At 44.6% G+C, this 16,266-nt stretch overlaps 1 protein-coding gene across 2 annotated transcripts in view; it reads left to right on the top strand.

Annotated features, from left to right (window-relative positions):
• Window positions 1-16,266, top strand: part of HNF4A (hepatocyte nuclear factor 4 alpha) — a 65,392-nt gene that overhangs the window by 30,062 nt on the left and 19,064 nt on the right. Inside the window, exons 1-2 of one of the 2 annotated variants that reach the window (XM_082226222.1) lie at window positions 7,905-8,135; window positions 15,523-15,697. In XM_082226222.1, the coding sequence (XP_082082348.1) occupies window positions 8,015-8,135; window positions 15,523-15,697 (296 nt within the window). In that variant the 5' untranslated portion in view covers window positions 7,905-8,014. Of the gene's footprint in view, window positions 1-7,904; window positions 8,136-15,522; window positions 15,698-16,266 lie in introns of those variants that run through there. The other variant, XM_082226223.1, reaches the window with a different exon arrangement.

The following is a 16,266-nucleotide window of genomic DNA, read 5'->3' as shown; positions in this document are numbered from 1 at the left end:
AACTGGCAGGCTTTGCCCCCCAATGGACTGGTTCTAAGTAAGAAGGTGGATGGGGAGGGGGGTCACTGAGGACAAACTGAGGTTGGTGGTCACTGTGCCCCCTTCCCACTAATCCAGCAGCCTCCACTTCTGGAAAGTTGCCTGTTCCCTGGAAGCTAGGCTGAAAACACTAGCAATAATACATCTGAGTCATCAGCACTAAAGGAGAAAGGCTAAATATGGCCCTTTGGCAATTTCCAGGTATTTAATCGTTCTGTTCCCCTTAAGAAACTCCCCACCCCGATACCCTTGTGCATACACTTCTTTCGTTTGCTATTTCTAGCATCCTTAATCCTTCCGGAGCTGGTTCCCGCAGACCTTGTAGGGGCGAAGAAGCTATTTTTGCCTTCCTTCGTAAGGAGTTTATTTGAGCAAAAGGCTTGTTTTGCTGAACGGAGCAAAATAGGCCGGAGGTTTACGATATTGTACTAGACACTACGGCAAATCCTGCACATATTTAACTTGATGTCTGTACGCGTTTATCTAATCACAGGGATCACTCTATCCGAGCCCAGATTGAGGTGGAAGATCCCTCAATGGGGCTGCTAAAGCTCTTTCTCCACTTCCCTGACCATCTCGTACTCCATTGTTCCTTTCTACCAAGCAAATGAATTAGTGGCTTAGCAGGCTCCTAGCTGAAGGGGAAATAACCTGGCCGTGTTATTTCAAGGAGTAACCTTTATATCTTTGATAGTCACACACCAGATGCCATCACCAACAGAGAGGCAGATGTCATGATTTGTGCAACCATGGTGCACTGCAATTGCACCAACCACAGTGGTCAGGTGGTCATGTCAGAGGGCCTTCTAGCAGTTCTCTCACTGAGTGAAGTGAGGTTACAGGAAACCAGGCAGAGGGCCTTCTCGGTATTGGCGCCTCCCTGTGGAACGCCCTCCTACCAGATGTCAAGGAGATAAACAACTACACAACCTTTAGAATACATCTGAAGGCAGTCCTGTATAGGGATGTTTTTAATGTTCGATGTTTTGTGGTGTTTTTATATTTCTCTGGAAGCCCCCCAGAGTGGCTGGGGCAACCCAGTCAGTCAGATGGGTGGCATATAAATAATAAAGTTGTTGTTGTTGTTGTTATGAACTTCTAGAGACAGTATATGCCCCTGAATACAGTGGTACCTCGGGTTACATATGCTTCAGGTTAAATACGCTTCAGGTTACACACTCCGCTAACCCATAAATAGTGCTTCAGGTTAAGAACTTTGCTTCAGGATAAGAACAGAAATCGGGCTCCGGCGGCACGGCGGCAGCAGGAGGCCCCATTAGCTAAAGTGGTGCTTCAGGTTAAGAACAGTTTCAGATTAAGAACAGACCTCCGGAACGAATTAAGTACTTAACCCGAGGTACCACTGTATCAGCTCCTGGAGAGAAGCAGTAGGAAGGAGCCCTAGCCTTTCATCCCAATGTCCTACCTGTGGGCTTCCTACAGGTATTTGGTTTGCTCTACAGGAAGCAGGATGCTAGACTATGTGATTCCTTAGTCTGATCCAGCAAGGCTCTTATCTTCTCAGTGAGGTCACATGGATGGGTGGAACACATGAACGCAGGAACTTCCTAACTGTGTGATAGTCTTGCATACTCATTAAGTGCACTCATAGAGTGCGTGGTATTAAAATGATCTGTGTAAACAGCCATCGGAAAGCATTGGTTTGTTCCAAATGACCTGCGTTCTCAGGGGTCATGCAATGCTATTCTGTTTAATATCCCCCCACAAGGAAGATGGTAACCAGGCCTCTCAGTATTGCTGCTTTTAGTTTTAGTTTAGGAACTACATGCAAGAAATATGTGACCGTGGTAAGAGTGTGGCTTATGTTTGTGTGTGGTTCCCATGGGCAGTCTGTGCTCCATTGTTTGTTTGTTTCCTTTGCTGGCGTATTCTGCAACATGCCATTGTCACAATAGTAGTGCATTCGTGGTGGATTTATACTAGACCGTCAACACATCATTTTGCTTTATTGGTGGTTTTGTGATGCTCCCCCAATGATCAAGGTAGTGCAGTGACTCCCTTATGAAGAAAGGTTGCAGCGTTTGGGACATTTTCGTTTGGAGAAAAGGCAAGGTGACATGACAGAAGTTTATCAAAGTTTGCGTGGCATGGAGAAACTGGACATGGGGAAGTTTTTCCTCCCTCTCTCATAACACTAGAACTCATGGGCATCCAACAGAGATGAATGTTGGAAGATTCAGGACAGGGAAAAGAAAGCACTTTTCCAGGTAGTGCATATACAGTGGTGCCTCGCAAGACGAAAAGAATCCGTTCTGTGATTCTCTTCGTCTAGCGGTTTTTTCGTCTTGCGAAGCAAGCCCATTGACGGATTAGCGGATTAGCGCTATTAGCAGCTTATTGGATCAGCTGATAAGCGGCTTAGAAAAAAGGGGGGGAGGAAAAGAAACCCGCAGGAACTCGCAATACATTTTCGTCTTGCGAAGCAAGCCCATAGGAGATTCGTTTTGCGAAGCACCTCCAAAACGGAAAACTCTTTCGTCTAGCGAGTTTTCCATCTTGCGAGGCATTCGTCTTGCGGGGCACCACTGTACAATGGAACTCAGTTCCCCAGGGCACAGTGATGATGACCTCGTCCTGGATAGCTTTAAAAGAAGATGAGACACATTCATGGAGGAGAGTGCTGTGCTCTGCCTCATCCACAGTTGGGGGAAGCAATGCTTTCGAAAACCACCTGCCGAAAACCACAGGAGCAGAGAGTGCTCTAGTGCTTGAATCTTGCTCACTGGTTCCCCACAGGCACCTGGTTGGCCACTGTGAGAATAGATGGGACTAGATAGACTAGATGGGCCATTGGTCTGACCCAGCAGGCTCTTCTTAGGTTCTTAATGTTACTGCATGGTTGCTGTCTGGAGGGGCACTCTTGCACTATGGCCGAACGAAAAAGTGGGGGGTGGATAACAACAGAACATTTGTGTTGTAAAAAGGTTACAGGTTTTCAGCAGGAAGTTATGGGACATGCATTGGTTGGAAACCAAGCTGCTTATCCCTTGTGGTACTTTTGTGCATAAACAGTGTTGAAAGTAGGTTTGCCTAGAACAGGGGTAGTCAGCCCTTTTATACCTACTGCCCACTAATGCATCTTTCTTGATGGTAAAATTTCCTTACCACCTACCAGTGCTCGATGGAAGGAGGATTCAGCTTGTGCCCTACCACCCACCTACAATCCTGAAACGCCCACTAGTGGGTGGTAGGGACCAGGTTGACAACCCCTGGCCTAGAACCTTCCAAATGGCATCATGAGCAGAAGTATTCATGAATGCCCAATAAAAAGGATGTCTGGGGATGGGAGGACCCTCACCTTGAATCATAGGCTTCCTGTTTTCATTGAGAACCATGAGCTACTTCATCCAGACCATGGTTTGGATGCAGATTACGTTAGTTGCCCATAGTTCTCACTGAAATCAACAGGACGTAAATCTTGATTAACCTGTCCCATCGATCTCAGTTGTGGCTAACTGAAAGCAACTCACTTAGTTTGGATGTGTCCAATATATCACTACACTCAAGTGCTATGCAAACACATTTTCTCCAAATGGTGAGACGTTTTCAGGGTTCGAGGGCTACCTAGGCTTGGTTTCCTTTGAATGCAAGTACTGGAGAGAGCCACTGGCAATGTGTGTTACCTTACTGCAGTGTTTCCCAACCGGTGTTCCGCGGCACACTACTGTGCCGTGAGACGTTGGCTGGTGTGCCGTGGGAGGGAGGCGGGCGAGTCGGGCGGTGAGAGGCGGCGGCGGCGAGGATCCGCGTCGAGCCGGGGGCGGCTCCGCGGTGGTGGTGCCGAGCGGCGGGGCAGCGCGTGCAAAAGGGAGGAGCGCGAGACAGCGGAGGAGGAGGAGGCCGGCATGTCCGGGCAGCAGCAGCAACAACAGCAGCAGCAACTCCCGGCGACGGCTCCTCAAGCCCCGCCGCCGCCCCCTCCTCCGCCCGCTATCGCCGCCACCACCACAACAGCCGCCGCCGCCTCAGTTGCCGCCGTCCCTCAGTCCCTCGCTCTGCTGCCTCCTCCCACCCCCAAAGCTTGGAGGTTCCCCGGCAAGGGGGAGGGAAAAAACTTTCACTTTCGTGCGTCCCTCCCGGCGTGACGCTGCGCGCTGACGTCACGGGGCTGTAATGGTGGTGTGCCGCGAGATTTTTTTCATTAAACAGGTGTGCCGTTGCCCAAAAAAGTTTGGGAAACACTGCCTTACTGGCCCGAATATAAGCCACACTCCCCCCCCCCCAAATTCAGACCCTGAAAAATTAAAGTGTGGGTTATATTTGAGACCTTACGCCACCGGAAAAGCGGCGCGACTCCTCCCCAGGAAGCAGCCCGGGTATTGTCTTTTTTTCTTTTGCCCCCTTCAATTGTAAAGGTACAACTTATTTGCAGGTGCGGCTTATATTCGGGCCAATACGGTATATGGTTTACTTACACATAGATAGAGGTTGAGAATAGGTAGAGGTTTGCAGCATAATGTTTCAGATCTGACCCCACCAGATTTCTAGGGCTTTGTTCCCTAAATATGTGTCACGGTCCAAGACCAACCAACTTGTATTTGAAACAGATGTAGGTGGTAGCTTCTCTCCATTTAGTATATGGCTGCTTTTTCAGATTCTTTCACTGCCCCCTCCCCAATCTCATGGCCACTGCCACTTGTCCTGCCATGTTCTTCTTTTGAGTCTGTGTTGGTAACTGGGGGGCTGGTAGATTGGAGAATACCCCTTGGGAAACCAGATTTATCCAAGGATTTAAATCAGTGGCTGGTTTACCTAGCAAAGAGTTGCTGAAAACTAGTTCAGGGTCATTAATTTATTCCATGGAAACTAAATCATAAAAATGGTTGCAAAAAAATAAACAAAACTGCCATAATCATTAATTATTACTGGCTTTTCAGTGCAATTCAGCTGATGCTGTTAAACAATAAATTGATTTACAGTTATTAATCTGTGGTGGTTACACAACAGAATTTCCAGTGGGTCATAAAACTCCTCCCCAGTTGAGGCCACTGAAAACCAACTCACTGCATATAATGATATCTCTCCAAGCTTGAGATGAAAACAAGTATCAGAGAAAGGGCAATTAATTTTGGGGTTCCCTCCATACTTGCTAATCAGAAACTTGTGCACAAGGCCAGTCAGCTGTGTGAAGAAACTGTGAATGCCTTTAATGGGACTTTGGATACCTCTAACTAAAATATATGTACTGTACTTTTCCATCTATAAGACACCCCCATGTATAAGATGCTTCCTATTTTGGGGGACTGAAATTTTGGAAAATAGGGGGAGATGGAAAACAGTAAGTTGAGCTTTTTTGTGGAGGATTGCTCAGAGTTGTTGAGCTTTTTTGGGGGGGTATTACCGAGGGTTGCTGAGCTTTTTTTAGGGTGGGGAATGCCGAAAATCGCTCACCTGCACACATTGCAAAATCTGCCTCCCACCTGTCCCCTCGTCGGCAGAGGCTGCCAATTGCCCGACCAATTGCCGCAGCGTCGGCCAATCAACACCACCCATTGACGCCGCAACCAATAACACGCACAATAGTTGCTGACAGCCGCAGCAGCAACCAGTCAAACGTCCACCCTATGCACTACCCGTGTATAAGACGGCCTCCACTTTTTTGCATGATTTTTAAGGAAACAAACCTTGACTAATACATGGGAATGTACGGTAGATTGATTTGAGTGGTGCAGACTCCGAGAGAAGGTTTTATTTATTTAAAATCATTTATATACCACTTAATTATTATTTTGGGGTGGGGAGGACAACATCTCTACATTGTGTACTGTCTAAAAAACAAACAATATGATAGGAATTTAACGTAGTGCAAAGGAGATTGCTCTGTCAGTGCAAGAGGAATCCTGTTGCACTAGTGGAGGTCCTAGTGGCATCAGTTAGTTAAATCCAGCCCATAATAATTAAAATATTTAAAAAGCACAACCTAAAACAGAAAAACAGTATAAAAACACATAAAAGCAAATAAAGCATAAATGTAGAAGAAACATGTAAAACAGGGTCTCATCTTATGAGTCTGAGAAAGAACATGTACAAATCTAGTAGTTATTGATTCTGCCCCAAATGCAGGAATAAGCACTTGAATGTCAAATCAATGATGCACAGGCAGCATAATATCCACAAACATTAAATGGGGCATAAAGGCATACCCTCCAACATTTCTCCGATGAAAATAGGGACGTCCCATTCCATAAGGATAATATTACTACTTATACCCCACACATCTTGCTGGGTTGTCCCAACCACTCTGGGCGGCTTCCAACATATATAAAAACATAATAAAACATTAAACATTAAAAAAAAACACACCTTCCCTATACAGGTTTGCCTTCAGACGGCTGGGGGGTGGGATAACATTATACCCTCCAACATTTCTTCAGTGAAAATGGGGACATCCTAAGGAAACGCGGGACATTCCAGAATCAAATCAGAAACCAGGACGACTTCTCTAAAACAGGGACACTTGGAGGGTCTGTAAAGGCTACTTTTGGTACAATTGCAGAAGAGATTCATGGTTTGATAGTGATCAAGCCAAATAGCCAAAGGTCTTATTCATTTGCTTTTCACAATCAATGCAGTGATTATGCTTCTGAAGTGAGCAATGGTGCGGATAGGAAATATTACAGAACAATTATTTGCACCCAGATCGTCCTAGTCCAATACCACACTGCATGAGCTTTCTAATTTCTTTTGGCATAACCTGCCCCCCCCCCAAATATTCAAAACCTGTGTTTCCCTGCATGCTAGAAAACACATGCTCGTATGCAGACAACTCAACTTCTGTGCATATTTATTGGAATCTGAATCAGCTGTTAATTGGTTGGAGTAAAAGTGCAGGTGTCTGCACTGTACCTGCCAAGGCTATTAGCAGTTGGGTTGAGGAGGGTGGATAGAATTTCAATCAGGAAAATGACACAGGGGGGAGGGCTACGCAGAGCCCCCTCCCCAGCACTGCTGCTCAAAGCCTCTCGCAGGAGCTTCTAAAAAAGATATTGGGCAATCCGATCGTAGATTTCGAGTGTCACATGCCATTTGGCCCAAAAACTAAACGGTACCTGTGGGAGGGGACCACAAGGAAGATCTTACTTGTCCAAGCAAAGTATCATTGCATGATGGAATATGGCGAAGGCCCACTTTGACATTTCAGGGCTCGCCTGGCCCTGAAAGATGTGTGGTGGAAAAATGCTATGAGGTGGGAGTTGTTTGCAGTGAAGTCGCAGCCTGTAAAACATCGTTTTATAGGGAAGTAAAACGAAAGACCTGTGTATGACAGAGCAGGAATTACAATTCTGCCGACCTTCACCAAACAGAGAGACAACAGGGCGTGAGAGGAGAAAGAGTTAGATTGGTGAAATGGCGGCAAGCTAGGAATAGAAAAATCAGTGCTTTTTTCATATTCCAGATCCGTTCGTCCAATTCTTTGGCACTTTAACTACAAGTAAGGTAATCCCAGGACTTTTTTTCCAGCCGGAACTCAGTTCTGGCACCTCTCAGGTAGAGGTGCCATTATAAAAGAACAAGGGAGGTGTTCATGGCAAGTTCTGGCACCTCTTTTTCTAGAAAAAATGGGTAATCCTAACAGCTGGGCATGAGGTATAGAAGACCCTGAGAAAGTTTGGCATAGATCACTTGCATACCTATTACACCTGTCTCAAACCTGAAGTCCTCGGCATTGTGCCGTTGACTAATAAGAAATAATAAACAAAATTGAAGTGAGAGAGGAAGACAGAAGGAGCTGAGCAGAGCAGTCCGCACCAGTGAGATGATTAAAGATTAACCCCCCTTGCCTCCTGCCTCCACCCCTCTGGGTTGTATAGGCCTTGAAGCTCAGCAGATCCTTTCAGAGAAATATTTGAAATAAAGGCCAACAGATAGGGGACGCCGGCAAAATCAGTTGGAGAGGTTGAGGGGCCAATAACCTCTGGCTGTGGAATCACTGCAATCTGGCCTGTGTTTGCTGATGATAATGCGCCTTTCCAAAGCCCTGATAGACATGGAGATGGCAGATTATAGTGCGGCTTTAGACCCGGCATACACAACTCTGGAGTTTGAGAACATGCAAGTCTTGGCAATAGGCAACGGTAAGTCCGACTCGGAACTTTGCTCTTCTCTGTTAAATTTTGGGTAAGGGACAGCTGACCTTCAGAGGCGCATTTGCAAACAGGCAGCGGCGGCCAGATGGTGTGGAGGCTTCATTGCGTGTCTGTTTCCTTGTTGTCCCAAGGAAAATCTTCCCTGTCGGCGGAGGCTCTTCTCCAGGCTCCAACCTCCCTGCCTGTTTATGGCAAGATTTTGTTTGACCAGTGCTCTGCTTAGCTCAAACCGGGTGACTTTTCCAGGGATGGGTGCGGCGTAGAAATCTTGTAGAGTATTACGGGTTTTCTCCCACATGACATATCTGTCAGAGGAAGGCATAGAAAGAACCCCAGAAGGTTGCAATGGATGGTGAGCAGATAGGGGGAAGGGAACAAAGTAGAGAGCTAGGTCATTGCTCTGGAGTGTAGGACCCAAACCAAGAGGTTTAAATTTTAAGAAAAAATATAATTTAGAATCGGAAAGAACTTGGCAGCGGGGCTGTAGTTGATCTCCTGTATCGGCATCCCTTCCAACTCGTGTCTGTGATTGTCTCCTGAAGGGATTGGCTTCGAAGGGATGTGATTAGATAATACAGTATAGTTTTCCCTGCCTAGAGGCACTTCTGCGGTACAAGGGCTCATTAGGAACAGAATTTGTCTTTATGCCAAATACATTTCTTCATGTTGCCAGTGCAGGGGGGCAATTTGAATGGGGAGGGGGGAAATTTGAGAACGAGTTATTAATAGGTAATGGCCTTTTAGGCTTCCTCCACGTGAATAGGTGTTCACTTTTTGAATAAAATGTCACCGGGGGGGGGGGCACCAGGATTTTAGAGATGCTTAGGTGGGGCATGGCCAAAAAAAGGTTGGGAACCACTGACTTAGGGGGATACTGGTTCAGAATTCAGGAAGGATTGGAAAAGATCTGCTATTTTGATCCTATGCAGACAAACAGGAGAGTAAGCCCCACAGAACACGTTAGAACTTAATTGCAAGTAAATTTATACAGAATTGTGCTATAGAGATGGGCCACTGTGTGCTTATTTCACATAATAATATTTGTTGTTTATATCCAGCGCTTTTTGAGAGGCCAAAGAGCTCATCCTTAGAGCAGCGCTGCACCGTTGGCCCAGATTATTATTCCCATATTGCAGGTAGCAGGGCTGAAGCTAATAAACATTGTCTGGCTGAAGTGCACCTAATGATTTTGTGGCCGAGGCCAAATTTGATCCAGAAACTTCCTTCCTCATGGATCAAATGCATAAGATACCTCACAAATTCCTGGATTACCTTGTCAAGTGTGTATGTAGCCTTTTGGGGCGTTTTGCCAGTCACATTTCGTGGTGGAAAATGACATCCTGCCTTATGCCAGTGTGTGCATAGACTGTGAGGCCAAAATAATAGCCTTGCAGCTTTTCAAACTGCAAACAGCTTCAGCATGTTTTATAGCAAGGAATGAAGAAGTACTGCGGTCTGACATTTCTGCTTCCTTCAGCTGCTTTAGCCCATAGGAGTCATTAGCTTATTCCACTCCTAAAACGTTTGGGGATTTGTTTTTGTTCACAGGATCCAAGATTTGTGTTTTTGGCAAGTTTACCCCCGGATTCTCTGAACAACAGGCTAATGGCTAATCTTAGTGTAATTCAGAAGCATGCCTTACATTAATTCTGAAATTCAGAAAGTTATCTTCTCTACTCACACTTTCTTAATATGGACACCTATTAGGTCTTTACTGAGTGATTTTACAAGGAGAAAGGGTTTCATACTTTGCACTTGTCATTATTTAATAAGCACAACACCAATTCTCTGAATATGGGTACAGGTCACCTCTATAGTGCATGCATTGAATATTTGCCTGGTTGTCTGGTTTTTTAATACTTTATTTTTGATTGCCTTAACACTGGGAAGGTGGAAATATTATCACTGATTTTTTATTTTATTTTTTATTTTCACTTCTGATGGAATATAAATACTTGAAATGTACAATCATATATCATAGCCTTGGAATATAATCCAACCCTGTTTGGGACAGCATCATTATACCGGGGCATCTTTCCCCCCAGTTGTGGTGTGAAATTTAATTGCCATGAGCCAATTCAAACCTGTACATAATACTGTGGGATATTGTAGAATGGGATGAGCTACTTGTGCCCCTCCAGAGCTTGCTGGACTCCAGCTCCCCTCAGCCCCAGCCAGCATGACGAATGGCCTGGGATGATGGGAGTTGTAGTTCAGCAGCACCTGAAGGGTCACTGGTTCTTTACACCTGTGTTAAACCAATGGCTGAAGGAGAAGAAAGCTGGGGGTGGAGGGAGGGAGAGAAAAAGGGGGGGGGAGAAGGAGTGTTGTTGTTAGTGGGGGAGAAGAGGAGGAAGTGGGTGGGTGCAGTGCCGGATTTATGTATAAGCTAAACAAGCTATAGCTTAGGGCCCCACTCTCTTGGGGACCCCCAAAAAATGTAAAGGGGGGAAAAACTGGGTGTACAGTTCCAGAATATAAGATAAAAAACAAATAAAATAAAACCTACATACAGCAACAGTGTTTTGTGTTGTGTAGGCTCCTATTTGTTAAGTGCAAATGGCTTTAGATACCTTTTAGGTCCATAAATTACCATACAGCATATATTCAACATAAAAACAGTGACAATTTGTTGTTGACAAAGGACAGCTAGACATATAAAGGGTGCTGTCCTGTACCTTCAGTAGCTTAGGGCCTCATCAAACCTAAATTCGGCCCTGGGTGGGTGGCAGTGGCATAACAAGCAGCGCAGACTCCCTGTGCCAGCCCTGCCTATCCCCTTACTGGGATCTTGATCCTCACACTTCCTATTTGTTCCCCACCCCTGTTGCAGGATCAGAGTTGAAAGGCACCACAGAGCTCATTAAGGCAAACCCCCATTCAGTACAAGAACTACAATGCAGGATGCAACTATGGTTTCCCTGACAGGTGTCCGTCTAGCCTCTGATTAAACAGAGAGCACACCACTACCTGAGGCTGTTTCACTGCCAACTACGTCTGCCGATTAGGAAGTTTCTCATAATACTTACTTACTTAGACAATATCATATATATCACTTATATTTTAGGAGGTGGGGGAACCTCCAAGCAGTTTACAATGCATTTTAAAGGCATCATATACAAACAGCGTATTTTTATGTTTCACAGAAAATTACTGTCCTGCAGTTTCCACTCAGCGATAACCAACAGGGTTTTCTTAGTTTGAGTGTCTTAGCCATTTCTAAATGCTCTCTCTAAAACCCAGCAGAGAAAGCTGCTGTATGATAAATTATGCAATCCTAGCAAAATTCCAATGTAGGCAAAGACATGCCATCCATCCTTTAAAAGAACAACAGCAGAGCTTTGCACTCTCTTTTAAATTAAATACTAAATTTTCTCTTCTTGTCCTATGCTCCTAATTTTCAACATTCTAATGTTTTCCAAAATTCTGTATTCCTAACCCTTGCCCTTATTGTCATATTACAAGCTAATTGTGTACAGCCAGTAAGGATGGGGGAGAAACTTGGTTTTGTGCAAACCTACCTAGTTTGCACACAGACCAAAAGACATCCTGTGAAATTCACACTTTTTTGTATTTTGAGATGCAGTCCTCTGTGTGTACAGAATTGCATATATAAGGGGAAAACATATATTAGTTCAAATAACATACTAAAATGCATTACATTGTGGAAAAATTATTGCAAAGATGGGCGTATTTGGAGAAATATTTATAGGAGTTTTTTTTTGGGGGGGGAACAATTTGGAAAAAGTGAGAGAAACTGAACTTGACAGACTTGTCCATCGGTAGAGATGAGTAAGGAAAAAACTGTGTTTTAAGGACTGTGTGCAGACTAGCTTTTCAGACAAATAAAAGCAGTCATACAGTGAGCTTCTATTACGTATGTTCATTTCCCACCCCCAGGAAGCATGAAGCACAAGAGCATGGTCTCTGGTTAAACTTTTGCAGGTTTCTCCAGAATATATTTTGACATTTGGAGTGACTGTCAGAGGCCGCTTTTGCAAGGTAGCTACGGTAAGGAAATCAGTCCTCTCCTCACCCACAGACTTCCACCCACATGGAGCTTGTTGTTGTTGTTGTTGTTGTTGTTGTTGTTGTTGTTGTTGTTGTTGTTGTTACAGCTGCTGCTGTGCTTCCAAGATTCCTGCACTGACCAGCTGGATTAGGTGGCATCCAAGGTCCCTTCCCAATTCCAAAATTCTATGAAATTGTGTTTTTAAGAATAGGAAAGCAGTGCAGCACAAACCTTCTCTTTCTCGCAGTAATGCACCAACAGCCAGGGAGCTTGCTTGTTTGTTTCTGAACTTTCTTTCAGAAGTGAACTCGATTCTAGTTATTTTCGACCTCCTCACCCCACCCCTCTGCCATCACTCTCAGTTATGTGGATTCCCCACCCCCAGGAAACTGATGTAATTAGAAGCAACAAAGTACCTTGTGACATCGACAAGCAGATTTACTGTGACATAAACTTTTGAGGACTGTGAGATCCACTTCATTAGAAGCACAAAGAGAAGTATGCATGTGTATTTGAGTATGTTGGAGCTCTAAAACAAGATTAATACGGTTTCCAGTCACAACAGCAACGGCCGCAAGCGCTGTTCAGATTCATTACAGGCTGGAATTAAGAATTAGGATGAAAATGAATCGGCCTCCTTTTCTTCCTGACACATGCAGATGGTCTCCCTCTCCATTGTTTTGGGGACCACCTGCTCTCATATCATAGAATAAACGAATCATAGAATTGTCGAGTTGGAAGAGATCCTGAGGGTCATCTAGTCCAACCCCTGAAGTGAAGAAATATGAATCTCCTTTCGCTCTTAAATCTTCTGGGGATGTTCTGCCTGTTTCATGTGGCACTACAACAAGCCATGTTTCACTAGACTTTGTAAGGAAGACTCTAGTAACATCTTAGAAATATAAATAATAAAACAGCTCTGATCAAGCTAGCAAGGCTGGATCAAGACCCAAGCCTTGAGGAAAGTGGCTCCCAACATGCTTCAGAAATGATTTTCCAAGAACAGCCTAAGTCAGGGTGGGCAGAAGATATATTGGGATCTACAAGTAGATCTCCAGGTAGTTTGCAGCAGGCTGGCAGGAATTTCTGTCAGTCAGTCCCAATTGTAACAACAACAAAATGATGCGCACACTCTAAATTAGGCTGCTGGGATGAACAAAGCTTGGGGTAACTAGGAATGGGTTTTTGTGTGAGGTCAGCTTAGTTCCAGTACTTGCAACAAATCCTTTGCTCAGGGACTACTCAGGGGCTCTAAGTCCCACTAGACTGAAGTCTGTCTTTTCCTGGCTTAACTTATCCGGCAGAAGCCTGAAAACTTCCCATCAGCAAATAGCTCATATCTTAACCTCTTTCAGGCTAGAAAACTAAGCCTCGTTGTAAATTCTTTGAGAGAAGGGTGTCTTTTGGAGGTGGGGGGTGGAATTGCCACAGTACTAAGTATCTCAACTAATTCATACAACGCATCACAACGAGCAAATGATATTGTTATGGCAGCAAGCTCTCAAGTTGTACAAAGCTGCTGTTCAGGCGAAAAGTTAGTTTTGTGGCCCTCGCAAGCTTGCTTCCCTATCAGAAATGTTGGTCCAGTAACAGAAATCATTTGAACCATTCCAGAGCCTCCTTTGACCCCTGCAATGTTTGTCGGATAAAAATAAGGACCCTGGTTGTTATGCATTACATGAAGACATAACTTTTCCCATAGATTGCCATCGAGTGGCGAGATTGTAAGAAACTTTAATTTCAAAATGCTCAGCTTTCTATCACCTAGAAGACATGTTTATTTAACATTTAGATATCATATTTTTAAATATTATGTTTCATACAAATAACTACAACATGCATTATATGCTAGCAAAACAATAAAATGGCACAAAGCTGTGTGTGTTTGTTTTGTGGGGTACTGTTTTGGAAATAGAGGAAATGTTATGATTTGTTATACAAACCCCTTTATCTTTCTGTATTTTCCTGGTAAAAAGGTAAAGGTACCAGTACTGTATTATTAGATTACTTGGTGCAATCAGTTGCTTAATTTCTAGATTAAAGAGTTCGGATGTAATGGAGCTGGCTATCAGGATTTCAGTTTTGCCAGCTAAACCCTCCCTAACTTCCTCTGTTGCCTTCCGTCTTCAATTGCATCTTCACCAGTCTGATGCTTATTGGGAAACAGGTATAAAATTGCATGAGCTGTTGTGGGTGGGGAGACAGGCAAATATCCCCCCCCCCCAGCAGCAAGAGCCGCCTGCCCTTTCCATGCCACAGGGATGGCATCACAACCTATTGATATTAGATCAGCAGGAGCTCAAGTACAGTAGTCAAGGGAAAATGAATAGGTTTTGAATCTTCTGGAAGAGCCCAATATGCCATAACAAATCTGTACAGAAAGGAGTGAGTGTTGGGTTAGCCATCATAATGGAACTGCCAACTCAAAGCTAGTGAGAAGTATTGGTCCCAGAAGGAGTGAATTATTGGGAGTATTGGCACTCATGTGTATCTAGCACCACCAGTGTACGTGGTGTTTTTCAGTGTTGAGTAAAAATAAAAGGGCCCTGCCCCAAGGACCTTACAGTCATAGGTTTTGACAGTGAGAGAGACAATTAGGGGAAGGGAAGAAGGACAGAGGCTAGGATAAGAGGATTAATATGAAATGTCCATATTGCAGGGATTCAGTTGATCTGATTCCTTGATTTGTTCCCATAGATCAGTGGTTCTCAAAGGGTGTGGTGTGCCACACTGGTGCGGCAAGAGAGATGGCATGTGCGGCAGGAATAGTCAAGACTATCAATATTATATTTTGAGAATGGTTCATGTTCTTAGGTAGCTGCATTGTTTTGTACTTTCTGGATGTCCCACGATCATATTATAAAGTAGTTGCATTCTATGATACAGATCAAGCGCTGCTAGGAGTTGATTCTTTTTGTTTTCCAATGCATTTCTCATCAATTAAAAATTTGGTGCGGCACGAGCAAATTTTTATTCTGAAAGTGTGGCCCAGAGAAAATAAAGTTTGAGAACCACTGCCATAGATACTGAATTGAAATTTTATTTATGCGTTGATACAGCATGGCTTTTCATTTGGTTTGCTGCCTGATATTATCATATTGATTTTTGGTATTGTTGTATTTATTTTGGTATGCTATGGGCTTCCCTTTGGAAGGAAAAGCGGGCTGCAAAGATTGAACTTGGATTAAGATGTCACCTCTGCCGGAGCTCATCAAGCAGCCCAAGGCAAGTTGCTCTGTCAGCCTGAACCGCGCTGCCCTGTTGGGATAATATTGCTTTGTAGGGCCTGCCCTTGTAATTTCCTTCTTCTGAACCCATTCCCAATTGTTTCACAGTTGCCCTCCCTGTCTCCCCTTTGAACAGACACCTCCCCTTCTGAAGCAGCAAACCTCAATGCGTCCAACAGCATCGGGGCCAGTGCGTTGTGTGCCATTTGCGGAGATCGTGCAACGGGGAAACACTATGGGGCCTCCAGCTGTGACGGCTGCAAAGGGTTTTTCAGGAGAAGCGTCAGAAAGAATCACATGTATTCCTGCAGGTAAAGGGGGGGAGGTGGGGGCAGCGGGATGTTACCGGATAGATCCTTAAAAGATGTGATATAGCCCAGCTTGGGTTGAAGGTTATAACCTAGGGAATGAGAACTTATCTATAAGTGCTACAAGGAGCTGGAAGGCAAGAGACAGAGCAATCCCACACGTTCCCTGGAAAAAAGGGCTCATCCAGGCTTCTTTTTGTGCTGTATTTCTAGGCACCGTGTCATAGTGTTGCCATTGCGCTTTCCCTGTGAAAACACACTCTCTACTGCTGAACTGGAGCAGACAGAAATCTACAGAAACTCGAATTGCCATTTGTTCCGATTAAGTGTTAAAGAGCAGGTTTTCACGGGTAAAGTGTCAGGGCAGAAAAAGCGACCAGACAGTAAAGCAGAGACCTGTCAGTATGTGTGGATGCAGCACTGCAGCCTTAATTCCTGGTGTTCATGCCCAGTTCCCCCCTCTGTCCTTTATTCCCACTTCTCTCTTCTTTGCAGTAGAAGGTAGTGGAGTCCTGCTCATTAGGGCAGGAGAAAAAAGAGGAAGGTGGCTGAAAGGACTGGTGAAGAATAGA

Source organism: Podarcis vaucheri, assembly GCF_965113315.1.
Source record: "Podarcis vaucheri genome assembly, chromosome: 6".
Taxonomy (NCBI): Eukaryota; Metazoa; Chordata; class Lepidosauria; order Squamata; family Lacertidae; genus Podarcis; species Podarcis vaucheri.
The sequence above is the reverse complement of the archived record's forward strand: the minus strand, read 5'-3'. Positions and strand labels throughout refer to the sequence as shown.